The sequence below is a fragment of the Mauremys reevesii genome, linkage group 4 (genome assembly GCF_016161935.1).
Source record: "Mauremys reevesii isolate NIE-2019 linkage group 4, ASM1616193v1, whole genome shotgun sequence".
NCBI classification, from domain to species: domain Eukaryota; kingdom Metazoa; phylum Chordata; order Testudines; family Geoemydidae; genus Mauremys; species Mauremys reevesii.
The window spans coordinates 122,724,058-122,738,208 of NC_052626.1; the positions used below are offsets into that span (position 1 = coordinate 122,724,058).

Consider the following 14,151-nt stretch of genomic DNA (forward strand, 5'->3'; position numbering starts at 1 on the left):
GGCTACGGGCATCTTGTGCTTATGGAAGATGGGTGTCACAAAGTGGGGGATGGGGAGGGGAACCCCCCCAGCCAGTTGTGCTTCTTTGTGAGCGTCGTGCTGCTGACTGAAGCCACATTGAGTCTGACAGGAGCTGCGAGGGGGGAATCAGTTACTGGAGAGCATCCAGTCAGCACCAGTTTCATCATCGAGGTGACTGGGGGCAGAGGGGAGAGAAAAACAACAGCTACAAAAATAAATGAGTCCAACGGAAATGGAAAAAAGGAATCGACTCAATGTGAGGCTGCCTGACCCTCCTCGGGCCGCAGCAACGGGGAGGAACCAACCAGAACCAGAGGAACAAAGGAAGAGCTGAACTCTGTCCAAATCAAATGGGTGGGTGGGGGTGGGGGGAAATAATCTATCCAAAGCAGGGTTTGTTGGGAAGTCCTGGTTTAAATGATGGTCATGCAGATTAAATAAGGGACGTACAAAGACAGAGCTGAGAGTCCGCCTCCTCCTCCTCCCAGGCCTTCACTTGCACTGGAGTTTGTGGGGTGGTTGGCACGGGAGACAGCAGAAGCCAGTGGGTCTCTGACAGCGCGACTGAGACATGTTCATCAGGAGTTTGTTCTTCTCTTTGCCCCGTAGATTATTTCATTAAAATAAAAAAATCCTCTTGTTCTGGGGCTGCATGCTCCTCCCTGCCCCCCCGCCGCACCCTGGGAGGGGTCCCGCGGCGTCCCCGCCCCATGCAGGTGCCTGCCCGTTGGTGCCGGGGAGTCTGTGTTGGCTGCATTCGGCCCCCAATCCCCAGGAGTTTGCGACAGAGACAGAAAAACCAAGAAGAGAAACCAGGGTTCTCCTACCACCAGAGTCAGGCTGGGAGGCGGGTGCCTTGCGCTCTCTTGGGGGTCGAGCCCTGCTGCCCCCATGCCCAAAGGGGATGTGCCAGAGCCTCATGTCCCCGCCGCTTTCCAGCCCCGGCCGCGCACTCCCAGGAGACCAAATGAAAAGCAAAACCAGCTGGCGGCCGAGGGCGGCGAGCTCCCCTCCCCAGTGTGGTAAGGCCTCACGGCGTTGGCTGCAGGTTGGGATCCACCAGGGTCTCTCGGTCCGGAGACTCGATGTAGTTGGCTGCTTCCTGGAGCTTCAGCAACATGGCCATCTGCGCAGGAGGCAAGGGCACCGAGAGTGGGTTAGCCAGGCACGTCTGCAGCGGGACACGGCCAGCACCCCCCACACCTGACCCACAGCCCCCCTCGCCCTTGACTGTCAGCCAGTCCAGTCCTCCAATCCTGCCCCAGCCCTCAGCTCTACCAGAGCCCACCACTCCCAACCTGCAGAGTCCCCACCCCACATTCCCATCCTTCAGCTGGAGCTCTGTGACCCAGGAACCTCTCGGTGCCAACTGGCACGGGGTACACAGATTTTCATAGGGATCCCCTGGGTCACGTAGACACACACAAGTTCACCAGAGGGTGGCAATGTGAGGTCATGAAAGAGCCAGTAGCCTGCTGCTCCTCATAAGCGTTGCAAAATGTGAGTAAAGCGAAGACTGAAGAAGTTACGTGTCTACACTGAAAATTACGGTTGGAAGGAAAGGCAGGTCAGCCCAGGACGGGTGCTGGGCGGGTGGGTTCTTTCCAGGCAGGGGGTAACAGATGCTTCTCTCTCGGTCTGATGGGGTGTGTATTGTGCATTGCAGGGCTGACGAGGGATGCCTGTTTGCAGACCAAGCCAGATACCAGCCTGCTTGTACTGGGCCCCATGTGCCATGCGTTTTGGCTTGCTCCCCCCAGCACCCGTTATACGGAGTGGCCCCGCTATCAGCCACGTGCTCAATGGAATCTGTCTCTGGGGAGCGGCTCCAGCCTGAGACACCCCTGGAGGGGGGTTGCTCTGTGATGCTGTATGGATAGACACCTGGGGAGGATGGACTCACCTCCCCACCAGCCAGCTGGCCTCCGGGATGCCCCTGTGCTCCCCACCAACCCTCCCCATAGTAACCCCCTTCTCCTCCAGGGCCCCCTACCCAGCCATTACTACACTGCCCTACCCCCCGCTGCCTCTGTGACCTCCCCCGTATCTCGCAGGCTCTGATCTCCCACATGCTTGTTCGCGCCCCCTACTGGAAGCGGCCCATACCAGGGGGTCGGAGTCCAAGGAGCTGGGCGTGGTATCTTTGACAGTCCGTTCCTCCGGGGGGGAGACTGTGGTGTGGGGCCCCACGCTGGGCGGGGGCAGGTGGTACAGCTTCGATTGGTCCTGCTGCGCTGATGGCCAGGGCAGGGTGTCCCGGACCCACTCCACGGGGTCTTCCCAGGCTGCTTTCTGGCCATGGACCTGAAAGGGTGGGGGCAGAGACTGGGTGAGGGGGTGCAGGGCTCAATGCTCATGGCACTGGGGGCCCAACTGCCCCACGGAGGCAGCTGCAGCTCAGTCCCACTGACGGACAGTGGGGCTCAGGACAGGGAAGGACTGGAAGGTCAGGGTTAGCACAGGCAGAGACTGGACAACCTTCTAATACCCAGCTCTGCTGGTGCCCCTCAATCCCGACCCTGCCCAGCCCAGCCCTCCTCATCTCCTGCCAGCTCTGTTGTGGGTCATTCTCCTGGCTGTGGGGCAGAGGGCTCAGGGCCATTCTTCTGGGGCTGGGGTGTTAGAGCCCTGGGTCAGTTCAGCCCACGCTTGGCAGGCAGAGGTTTCGGCCGGGTACCTTGATCCCGTCCTTCGCCCCCTCCTGCAGATAGGGGATGATGGAGTTATTCCACAGGTCGATGAACCAGGTCCGGAAATCCTCAATCCCGATGGGACAGGACAGGAAGAAGCAGGGGCCTGCAGGAGGGGAGGGGACAAGGAGAGGCCAGTGAGGTGAGCCGAGCATACACAAGCCCCCTCATCCGACTTGGCCTCTAGGACCTGCCGTGCACCTCCCCAGTCCTTGGCTACCAGGTCTCAGCTCCTCCCAGCCTGCACAGCCACAAGGGAACCATGATCCCAGAAGGTGCCTCAACCCTGCCCCTAGGAGGTTCTCCACCCGGAACACCTGTCCCCTCCCCAGAGGAGGCCGTGCTCCCATCAAGGACTTGGACCAGCCTCAGCCGTGATCCCAGCCCCAACCCCAGCAGGGCTGTGATGAAAAACACAGCGCTGGCGCCTGGGCAGAGGTTGCTCCCAACCCTCGCCTGGAGCTGAGCGCTCTACCAAGTGGCCAGTCTGCCCCTGCAAAGGCTGCACTGGATGCACCCACCCCAAACTGTTTGCCACAGCTATCTCTGGGGCAGGGGCCACTGGGGACGGAGCAGGACGGTGGCACTGGGAATGTTATCCGGCACTGCTGGGCAGCAGCTCCCTGAAAACATCCCCCGGAATTTGGATCTTTCACCCTAAGGGCTTTACAAATCAGAGAGACAAGCACTGAAATACAGCTGCCTCTGGGACGGCACACTGGTGGAGGAGAGGCCATTAGGGACCCAGGGCAGGGGACCAGATCCCCCTCCGCAGGAAACACCCTGGCAGGCTGGCTGTATAACAAAGTGAAAGCTCCTGAGTGGAGCTGGGGGAAACAGGGCAAAAATAATCCACCCACAAACGCCAAGAGTGCTGGGATTGGGCAGGGATAGAAATGGAGCTGCTTTCCCAGAACTCTGAAATATTTCCCAGGACTTTTTTTTTTTTTTTTTAATTAAAATCTTTATCAAAACCCTAATTGAAAAATGGGTCTTGGAATCTTTGAGTCACCCCAAACACTTGATTTCAGGTGATGAGTAATTTTAATAATGTTTTTTGGTAACAATCGTGACGAAAAATTCAATATGAAATGTCATCCACAAAAAAAAAGTGGTCAAAAATGTTTGGTTTTGGGGAAAAAAGGAAATTTCTCAAGAAAAAACAGCCTGGAAGTTCAAAAAAAAGTATCAGCACCATCTTAGCATTCATCCTAACTGGACTCCAAATCCCCCCCAACCTCACCAGGGGGGTGGAGCTCCTGTGTTCTGACTCTGCCATGTGACTCTCAGAAGTCCCGCCTTCTGAAGGCGGTACTTCCTGCTGTGCTGCAAGACCCTGGCCAACAGATCAGGCCAGTGCAGGGGGATGGCTTTGGCTCATTTCCAGGTCAGTGGTAGGTTTGCCAATGACTCAGTAGGCAGACAATGGAAGTTGATTATTGCCTAGAAGGGGCAAAGCATTTAGCCCTGCCCCCTCCTGCAGGCTCCTCCCCTGTGGGAAGGCCAGTGGCAGAGAAACTGCCAGCTGGGGGAGCTGCAGAGCCAATCCCTGGGCCATAGCGGGTCTGCTCCACTTCCTGTCTCCGCCCAGGCCCTGCCAGCTCGGCTCCCACCCCGCTCACCAATGAGGAAGTCTGAGGTGCTGTGCTTCTCCAGGAAGGTGTGCAGGTGGTACCAGAGCTTGGGCACCCAGTCCAGCACCCGCAGCAGCTCCACCCTGTTGGCGTTGATGTCGCTGTCTGACTCAAGCAGCTTCCGGCGCAGGTAACGGACCAAGAAGCCATTGGCTGGCTCCACGTTGTTGGAGAACGTCAGCATCCTGGGGGACAGGGAGGGCTCAGCGCTGCACATCCGGACAAAACAATCACCCCCAATGCCGCCTTGCGCATCACCTGTCCCCCAGGTATTGCCCCCTGCACCCCGCCACAGCCCCCTGTGCACTGTATCCCAGGCACCAGCCCCAGCACCCTCTGCACTCTACCCCTGGTATCAGCTCCAGCATCCCCAGTGCTCTGTACCCCCAAGCATCAGTCCGTGCCCCCTGCATCCCCAGAGCTTCCTGGAGCCATGTCATGCACTGCAACCCCAGCAGTGCACACCCTAAAGCCTCCTAAAACGCTGCCTCCCAACGCACTCCTCAAGCACTCTCCAGAGCCTCCCACTGGGGTTGATGGGGGGGGATCTGTTTCCCTGGCCAGCGGGAGCAGGATCGGGCCTGTGCCACATCCCCAGCAGGTCATGGCTCCCCCACAGCATGGGAGCCCCTGGATCCCAGGCTGGGCAGGCACAGAAGCAGCACCCTCCGGGGATGGAGGGGTCAGGTCCAGGGCCCTGCTCAGCCTGGGCCTCCAGGGCAGAAAGCAGAGGAGGGACCAGCTGCCGTGCAGGGACCCACAGAGTGGATCTTTCCCCCCCACCAAGGCCCTGAGGTCCCCGGTACCTGAAGCTGAGGTGCAGGCCATGGTTTGGGGTCATCTTCACAGGCTGGTTGGTCGTCCCGATGATGTAGGGGCTGGGGAGAGACACACAGACAGGGCCTCATGAAACTCTGCACAGCTGCCCCCTGCTTTGGGGTTAACGTTGTCACCCACTGGGACTGGCATAGGGGAGAGGAAGGGGCAGTGATCCCACTGTCTTTCCCTTCAGGCAGGAGGAGAGATTGGCCTGCTGCCCCCCATCTTGTGGGAGAGAGGCCCAGAAAACAGTCCCCAGCCTCCTCCCTGCCACCCAGGAGATCTGCCAGGGGACTCGGGCAGAATACTGGCCCTGGGCTTGTCCTCTGGCTAGGGGAAAGAGCTCACTTCCTTCTGGGCTGGGCTCTGGGAGTGCCATGGCCCTGTGCTTGGGCCCCACTGCTGTCCCCCCAGGTTTCTGCAGAGAGAGGGAGAGGGGCCTGGCCAAGGGGACCCACAGCTGGTGCACCTGGGAGGACGCAGGGAGCCCCCCCGGCCCAGCCCCATGTCACGGGGCAGCCGGCATAATGCACGCGGTGGAGTCCAAGGGGGTGGGGCTGGCCGGAGACCAGGGGAAGCGCCAAGGGGGGTCGGCAACCACGGAGCCTAAGTGTCGTCCCCGCCCCATGCCCTGGGTGAGGTCAGGCTGGGGTCCCGATGCTCCATTCCCCCCTCAATGGCCCCAGTGAGAGCAGGGGGCTGGGCTCTCACCACAAAGCGGAGGGTGTGGGGCTTGGGGAGCAGGGCTGGGGGGCCCAGGGGCTGTCGATCCCCAGAGAGCTGCGGCTGGGTCGAACAGCCCCACCCCTGCTGGAGCGGTGCCAGGTGCTGGGCACAGGGTGCTACCTGGGGGTGCAGCAGGGTCCAAGGCTTGGACGCCATTGGTGCGACACCAAGCAGGGGGTGGAGCCAGCACGCAGGGGGCGGGGCTCTCTTACCATTTGTGGTATTTGCAGGTGAGTGCTCCATTGACAAGCTCGCTGATGGAGCCAGCCTCGCTGAGGTCATCAAGGAGGATGACCAATGGTACGTCCCCGATGCCCGTCTCCCGGTCGATCTGATTGGCCAGGTTGGAGAGGTACAGCTGTAGGTCCTGGAATAGAACAGTGGGAGTGAATCACTCATCACAGCAGGGAGCGAGGGGTTTCAGGAGCATGGAGTGTCAACAGAGCAGTGTGGGGGGAGCTCAGGGCTGGGACAGTGGGGGGCTCCGGGTCAGGTTTGAGGGACACTGGGCAGAGCTAGAGGGGAGCTCAGGGCTGGGATAGCAGGGGTGGGGATGTGGGTCGGGAGTGAGGGGCACCAGCAGAGCTTGGGGGGATCCTGGAGCTGGGATAGCAGGAGACTGTGGGTCAGGAGTGAGGAGCACCGGCAGAGCTACAGTGTGGGGATCCTGGGGCTGGGGGTCAGGACTGAGGGGCACTGGGCAGAGCTGGGGGGGATCCCGGGGCTGGGATAGAAGGGGGCTGTGGGTCGGGAGCCAAGGGCACTGGCAGAGCTGCAGTGGGGGGGATCCCGGGGCTGGGGGTCGGGACTGAGGGGGACCGGAAGAGCCATGATGTGGGGAGCCCAGGGCTGGGACAGCAGGGGGCTGTGGGTCGGGACTGAGGGGCACTGGGCAGAGCTGGGGGGATCCCGGGGCTTGGATGGATGGGGGCTGTGGGTCGGGACTGAGGGGCACCAGCAGAGTTTGGGGGAATCCCAGGGATGGGACAGCAGGGTCTGGAGTTCTCAGGCTCTCCTGGGGTTAGTGTGGAGAGGGATCTGGGTCCCAGCCAGCCATCATGGAGCCTTTCACCTTGCACGACTGCTGGTGCATGTTGAAGGTGTTGACGATGCCCTCGGTGACCTCCCGGCCTGAGCGCTCCACCAGGTACTCGGCCAGCCGGTTGGTCAGGTAGGTCTTGCCCGTGCCGCTGGGCCCCGAGAGGATGAGGCGCCGGTGCTTGAGCAGGAGGCTGATGTAGTGCTGCATCATGGGCTTGGGGATGAGCGTCTCGAACACCAGGCTGTCCACGCACTTCTCCTTCAGGCCTGTTGGAGGGAAGGGGGCGTTAGAGCAACCGGATGGGGGCTTTGCAATGGGTCCCACCCCCCAGCTTGACCTGAGCTAGACTCTGCCCCTGCAGCACAAGCCCAAAGACCGGGGGGGGGCTGCCTGAGTGAGACCCCAGGGCCCCCTCCCCTTCAGGGCACAGCCTGCAGGACCTCCTTCCTGTCTGCCTCCCGTCCATGCTGCAAGCAGCCCTGCTATGGGCCTGGCCAGCCCTTCCCCACCCAGCTCCTGGTGCCCGACTCACAGGAGTGGCAGGGCCTGCTACTGGGGGAAGACAGTCGGGGAGGAGATGGGGCCCAGTGCCCCAGCCCAGTGCCCCCAACTGGCCCCTGGGCTCCCTCCCAAGATCCTTAGCCGTGGCCCCTTGGCGCTGAGGGGGTGGGAAGCACTGGACACACCGTGCCCCACAGGGCTAACGCCAGACCCTGTCTCCCCGCCCAGTACTGGCCTTTGAGCACCACGGCGATGCTGGTCACGCCCCTCCGGCAGGGGGGCAGCTCCGGGGGCTCCGTGTCCAGGACCCTCTTCACGTGGCTGATGCTGTAGCCGTGCACAGACTCCGTGCTCAGCCCCAGCGTGGAGGCGGGGTCCATCTTGGTGACGTAGTCCTGGGCAGAGAGGGGCAGTGCCAGTGCTCATTTCCCTGGCTCCTGGCTGGTGCCCCTCAATCCTGATCCACTGCCCCCTGCCATCCCAGCCCTGGGCTCTCCCCCAGCCCAACCAGATATGGCCCCACCCTGCAGCACTAGGAGACCGCACTGGGCCAGCGTGAGACTCCCCATCAGGCACTGGACAGGTCCCACCAAGGGGTGGGAGGCGCAGGGCTGCTGGGCCTCATGCAGCTCTCGCAATAAGCTGGGTGTCACTGGCCGGGGTTTAGCTAGGAGACGAGGTGGGGCCGGGGCACCAGCGGTGCTAGGGAGGGGCCTTCCAACATCAGCTGAGAATGCCACTCGAGAGAGAGGTCCACGCTGATTGGATGGGCAGAACGGTCCCACCCCCATGGGAGGTGACGCATGCGCAGGCCCAACACCTGCGGAGATGGGCTCCCCTTCTCCCTGCTTCCACCCATCCAGCACAGGCATTTACAGGCCCCTTAGGCAAGTGTCTCCCCTCTTGGCTGGCTAGGAGCAGCGACAGCAGAGCCGTGCCCTGCTCCGAACCAGGGCGGGGCCCAAGGCCCAGGTCCCTAGCACCGCAAACCTCTCGAACCCTGGGAGTCTGGAGGGTCTGTTAGCGTCTGTACCTTGAACACCTGGCAGACGGCTTCATCCAGCGTCTTCCAATCCACCTTCCCGCTCACCTTGCTGCAGCCCAGGAAGAATTCCTGCTGCTTTAAGTCCTGAAAGCCAAAGGCAAAGGCATGAGCATAGCTGGGACGTCCCACCTGGCCCCAGCCCTGCTAGCCATGGGCCACCCACCATGAGCCATCCATGCGCCCCAACTGGGTCGTGTGCTCGCCCTGGCCCGGCAGCGCCCCGGGATCCTTACCCCTTTGATGATGTGCTGGGGCGGCATGCGCACCACGATCCGCAGCGTCACCTCGTCCTTCTGGGCCCCCGCGGCGTCCATTGGCGACAGGTCTGGGGAGGGAGCAGCAGTCAGCCCCGCTTGCTGCAGGAAGCCGCACTCCCCGCAGCAGGCGACAGCCGTCCCCCAACAGCCCTGCGAGCCAGGGCTTGACCCATAGCCTGCTACAGCTCCCAGTGTCTGCAACGAGGCTGGGTCAGGCCCCTCGCCCCAGCTCCCTGGGGTGGACCCTTGGATCTGGCCCCAAGGGCAGGAGGTCCCAGCTCCTTTGGGGCTGCTACATCAGTCCTTCGCCTGCCCCTGCATCCACTGTGTGGCTCCTCCCAGGCTCTGTGGGGCACGGGCTGACCCCAGCCCACAGCAGAGCCCATGGTAGAGAGGCAGCCAGACCCCTGCCCTGGAGTGGGTTGCAGCTCTGTGCTGTGGTCAGCGGTGCCCACTCGCTGCACAGAGGGCCCATCCCCAATGCATCCCGCTCTCCCTGGTACCTGTATCTGCCAAGCCGGGGCTGAAGGATTGAGCGAGGGCGAGGCCCAGTGAGCGCCGTGGGGACGAGGAGGCTGACGTGCTCCTGAGGTGCCCGGGGATGGAGCCTGGGACCGACGAAGGCCCTGGGACCACCTTGAGCCGGTCGTTCTCGGCCTTCAGGAGATCCACCTCCAGCTGTGGAGAAGGCAGGGGTTACAGAGCAGAGCCCGTGGCCATGGACCCAGATCAGGAACCCTCCAGCTCTGCCAGCACAGGGAAAACAGACCCTGGCCTGCTCCGGCAGGGCTCTCAGCCCACCCCCTCTCCTGTGCCGCGCAGTCACTGAGCCCCGATGCCACGAGACCAGAGCGCAGCCCCACGATCATCAGAGGCTACGGGCCGGACAGTGTGCTCAAAGCACGCGCCCCCAGAGCAGACCTGGGGTGGTGCCTGGCCGCACCTAGTCGTGTGCCCCACCAGGGAGAGGGCTGGAAATGGCCAGAAGAGGCAGGTCAGGGGAGCAGCCCAGGGTTGATGAGCCAGGCCCACTCTGCGGTGGGTCCGTGGCTCCCCATGCAGGGACAGGGCCCTCACCTGCATGTTGTGCATGGTCTCACGGAGCTGGTCCAGCTGGTGGGCTGAGTTCAGAGCCTCCAGCCGGATGTCAGTCAGTTTCATCTCCTTCTCCCACAGCTCCGAGCGCAGTTCCGACACCTCCTTCTTCTCCGGCTCTTCCTCCTCCTCGTTGGCCTGGAAGAGCCTGCGCCGGGGAAAAGACACCCGCAGGGTGGCCAGTCACAACGTGTTCTGCTAGGGGGTGCTGAAGCAAGGTGTGACCCCGAATTCCACCCAGAGGCCACTGCTGGGTCTGAGAGATGCTTTCAGAGGAGGCTGAGCAGCAGCTGGAATGGTGGGGGGGGGGGGGAAGGGGGTGTCACAGGGCCCAGCCAATGCCGATGCCCCAATGGCTTCCTGTGCCAATGCGGCAGCAGGACCAGCGAGCACTAGGGAAGCAAACAATGCCAGCCAAGCTGCCTTGTCCACCCCCATCCAGATCTAACCAGAGCAGCAGTTATGAGAACAATTAATCCACCAGGCCAGGGTCAGTGCTGGGTTCCAGACATGCCATACCCAGGGAGAAGGGGCTGGGTGCCCCCTACCGTGTCTTGGGGCCTGAGCAGCTGGCACAGGAATCTGAGTCTATGGGCCAGGCTCCCAGCTGGAGTCCATGCAGCATCACTGGGTTACACCAGCTGGGGATTTGGCCCCGTGCCAGCCGCAGGGCGAGGGCTGCCCTTACTCAGTGGCATCGATGCCCACGGAGGAGGAGTTGGAGGACTTGATGGAGGGGGAGGCGGTCTCAGTGGAGCCATGCTGCAGCTTGGGAGAGGACGGGGCTGAGGAGTCGGGGGTGGCGATTTCCTCGATGTCTGAGTAGGAGGAGGCTGACTTTGGGCCCTTCTTGATGCTGAAGGCCTTGTTGAACGAGCTCCGGAGCTGCGGGAGACAAGGACGACACCCGGAAAGGTTAAACCACAGATCACCTGAGCTGTGACACCAGCCATCTCCCATCCTGACCCCGGCTCTGGCCAGCAGGCGACGAACTCCAGGGTCGCTTGGCAGAGAGAGCTTTATCTTGGGTTCCCCCTGGGGGATTCCAGCTCCCCCAGCCCTTCTGCTGCTGCACTGGCCCCTTGGGGGAGACCGACCAGGATGTCTGGTGCATCCCCTTGCCTAGGTAGAAGGAAATAGCCGCTCCGTCTTGCACGTCACCCAGTCCCAGCCAGGGGTCAACGCCTCTGACGTCCTCCCTGCGCTACCTCCTTTGGCTACTCAGCCACCCCACAGGGAAGAGGGATGCTACCCATAAGGGGCCAACTGTAAATATCAGGGTCCCTCCAGACATAAGTGGGGATAGGGACCTTGCATGGCAGAGTGCCCCCACCCTGACCTCCATCCCTGTTGCCCTCACTTGCTGCCCAATGCTTAGGGCCCAGATCCTCAAATCCCAGACCCACCGAAGGCCGCGCAGGACGAAGCTGTAACCTTGGGGGCTTCAGCACAGTCGGAGGGACCCAGCTACACAAGTTCAGCTACACAAGTTCCAGGCCCATCAGCACTCTGCTGGGCCCCGGGTCAGCCCAGTGCTCCCGGGAAGGAGAAACAGCCTCCCTGAATAAACCCTCCAATGCCGACGGAGGGCAGCCAGGAACCCCCACCCCCATGGGCAGGCCCCATCGTGCCCGCAGCGCTCAGGCACGCTTCCCCTTTATGGAATCCAGAGGTGCGTCCGAGCAAGCAGCAGCAGAGGCAAGCGCAGGCGCTCGCCAAGCCTGGCTGAGCCAGCAAGGCAGTGCCCAGTGCTGGAGGCACATCCGCGTTACACTCCAGGGACAAGATCCCACGGGGCCATGGGCAGGTCCCATCACTGCCCCCTGGCAGCACACACAGAGGCCCCCTTGAGGCGGCTCTCGGGCATCCACACACAACCCCTTGGCACCCCAGGTCAGCGTGACAGTGGCAGGGCCACTCATGCCATGCCAGCTCCACTGCAGCAGGAGGCGCCCTGGGGCACCTCCAGCCCTGCCAGGACTCTGAGGGATTCAGGGGAGTCCGACCAGAGAAGACCTTGGCCTGCTGTCATCCAACCCTCATTTGAAACGACCCTGAAAGGGGACTGCAATATGAGGAAGGCGTGTGATCTAAGCCCACTTCCTGCTTCCGGGGACCCCTCCTTGCGTGAGGCAAGGAGAGCACAGTCCCTGTCTCTGGGGGCTTGAGTCTGTTCTGCCAGGCCAGGCATAGCTGATGGGAAGCTCCAGTATGGGGGAAAAGCACCACAGATGCCAAATCACGGTGCTAACATGTGCTGGCTGGGGGCCCGTGTGGTGCTACAGAACATCTCCGTGGCTCTGATCACAGAAGAGCCTGGCTCGTGGTATGAGGGAGAAGGCCATGCCCATGCAGCCGTCCGCTTTGGTGTCTGATGTCCCCATTCTGCAAGGCTCACGCCCGCCCCGCTGAACTCAACAGAGCTGCTCCTGCCAGTGCAAGGAACCCAACCCAAGTTCGGGGAATCCAGCCCCAAAAGGCTCACCGGACTCAGAGGGCTCGGACAGGGGATGCTGCTCGTGCCCAGCCCTGCATGAGCCTCCCCAGCAAGGAGGATGGCGGGGTTGCTAACACGTGACGGGCCTGGCGGCCCAGACTCCTGCTCGATCCGCACCCCAGATGGAGCATGCAGCATGCACACACGCACACACCAGGGCCACAGAACATAGACACCGACTGACAGGACGGCTCGGGGGGGCCAGACACTGCAATGGGCGGACGGGACTCTGAAATGGGGGTGTCGCCTGCCTCATTCGCAGTCCCACACCAACCCCAGATCACTCGAGGAGGCTGCTCCCCTTTAGCACTCATCCTGCTGGGTGAGCAGCTTGCAGATCGACTGCAGGATGCCAACTGGCCCTTGTGGATCGCAGGGGGCATCACCAGACACCATGTCACAGGACTGGCAATCTGTGCATTGCCCTTTCCTTACCCTGGTCTTGCAGCATGGCTGACAGACTCATATGGACCAGGCCTTTCCTGTGAAGTTAAGGCCCTGTTCTGCTCCCACTGGAGCCAATGCAAAGCTGGGTTCAAAGAGGGCAGGATTGGGCCTTGGGGATGGGCATCAGCCTGTCGGCCCGTGGGCTAGGCCTGGTGGCAGAGCTGGTTGGACAGTGTGGTCGGGAGGGAGGGCTCCCTGCTGAAAATGTTGCATTTTCAGCAGGAAAAAAAATCATCAAAATTCAGGAACTGAAATATTTTGATCCTGAAATGATGCCATGGTGCTACATGGGAGTTGTAGTTCAGTTGCCTCATGCTCCTGTCCTCCTTCATGGGCTAGAATCCCCAGTCAGACTACAACTCCCATGATGCATGGTCTCTTCTGTGGACAGGATAGGCTGTGCGTTATAACAATTGTGTGGGTGCAGTGCATCATGGGAGATGTAGTTTTATTGGGAAGGGTGTGTATCCCTGAAATACAATGGGGTCTTTCACAGGATTGCGGAGTTGGCCTTTGCCAACAGATTTTCATATTAAAATATATCTGGTCATGCTGAGTATTTCAGAGGGGAAGGAGGGCGACCCAGCTCCCTCCAAGGATGGACACCGCCCATTGAGAGGAACTGGGGTGCACTGTGGGACCCTGTGCTACCTTAGGGCCTGAGTCTGCAGCCTCCATAAACCTGTGCCTATGGGCTGAAGGACATTCGGCCACCATCTACTCGGAGCACGTGGCAATGCCGGGCACCATCACCAGAGAGGGGCAGTGACCTGCCCACAGCCCCATGCAGTCAGTGGCAGAGTCAGGCTAGACCCACATCTCCTGACTCTCAAATTCCCCCCCCTCCAAGCACCAGATGCTGCCACCTTTCGAGCTGAGTAAACGAAGGAGCTTGCAGAACTTTGCCCTCTCGTCCAATTTGGTTTCAGCAGATTCGGGATGGGAGTGGGGACACTGGCGACCCAGGAGTAAGGGTGAGGAAGGGGTGTCAACCGGATTGGCTGAAGATGCTGACGAAAACTTTGGGTGAGAGAAACTTTAGCCAGGAGGGTCAGTTTAGCCTCTAGAAAGCGTATAATGATTTTGTTTCCAGCGTAACCTTGTTTCCAGTATCCTCATGACTTGAATCTCTTGTCTTTGATGATGAACGTATTCTTGTGTTTGCTATAAATATATCTTAGCGGGGGTGCTATTCAGAGGGCTGATCCTCTGATACGTGTGGTTTCATCAGGAACAGTTGGCCGGATAATTTGGTGAATGCTCAGTGCATCCGGGGCTGGACACGCAGGGAACGGGCTGAGGGCTCGGGGCTGGCCTGTACCTGTTGCTACCTGCACAGACTGAGCGAGGGCCGCAGACGCCTGGAAGGCAGGCGGT

The 14,151-nt window shown here is 61.1% G+C and overlaps 1 protein-coding gene across 9 annotated transcripts in view; it reads right to left on the reverse strand.

Moving 5' to 3' along the window:
- Positions 1 to 415: 415 nt before the first annotated feature.
- NAV1 (neuron navigator 1) overlaps positions 416 to 14,151 on the reverse strand; it is a 286,515-nt gene continuing 272,779 nt past the window's right edge. For all 9 annotated transcript variants that reach the window (XM_039534800.1, XM_039534799.1, XM_039534801.1 and 6 more), the window contains 13 exons: positions 10,519 to 10,715; positions 9,813 to 9,978; positions 9,239 to 9,413; positions 8,712 to 8,803; positions 8,467 to 8,562; positions 7,669 to 7,828; positions 6,963 to 7,198; positions 6,103 to 6,257; positions 5,152 to 5,223; positions 4,334 to 4,530; positions 2,699 to 2,817; positions 2,128 to 2,325; positions 416 to 1,147 (listed from right to left, as the gene is read on the reverse strand). In XM_039534800.1, the coding sequence (XP_039390734.1) occupies positions 1,052 to 1,147; positions 2,128 to 2,325; positions 2,699 to 2,817; positions 4,334 to 4,530; positions 5,152 to 5,223; positions 6,103 to 6,257; positions 6,963 to 7,198; positions 7,669 to 7,828; positions 8,467 to 8,562; positions 8,712 to 8,803; positions 9,239 to 9,413; positions 9,813 to 9,978; positions 10,519 to 10,715 (1,959 nt within the window). In that variant the 3' untranslated portion in view covers positions 416 to 1,051. The remainder of the gene's footprint in view (positions 1,148 to 2,127; positions 2,326 to 2,698; positions 2,818 to 4,333; positions 4,531 to 5,151; positions 5,224 to 6,102; positions 6,258 to 6,962; positions 7,199 to 7,668; positions 7,829 to 8,466; positions 8,563 to 8,711; positions 8,804 to 9,238; positions 9,414 to 9,812; positions 9,979 to 10,518; positions 10,716 to 14,151) is intronic.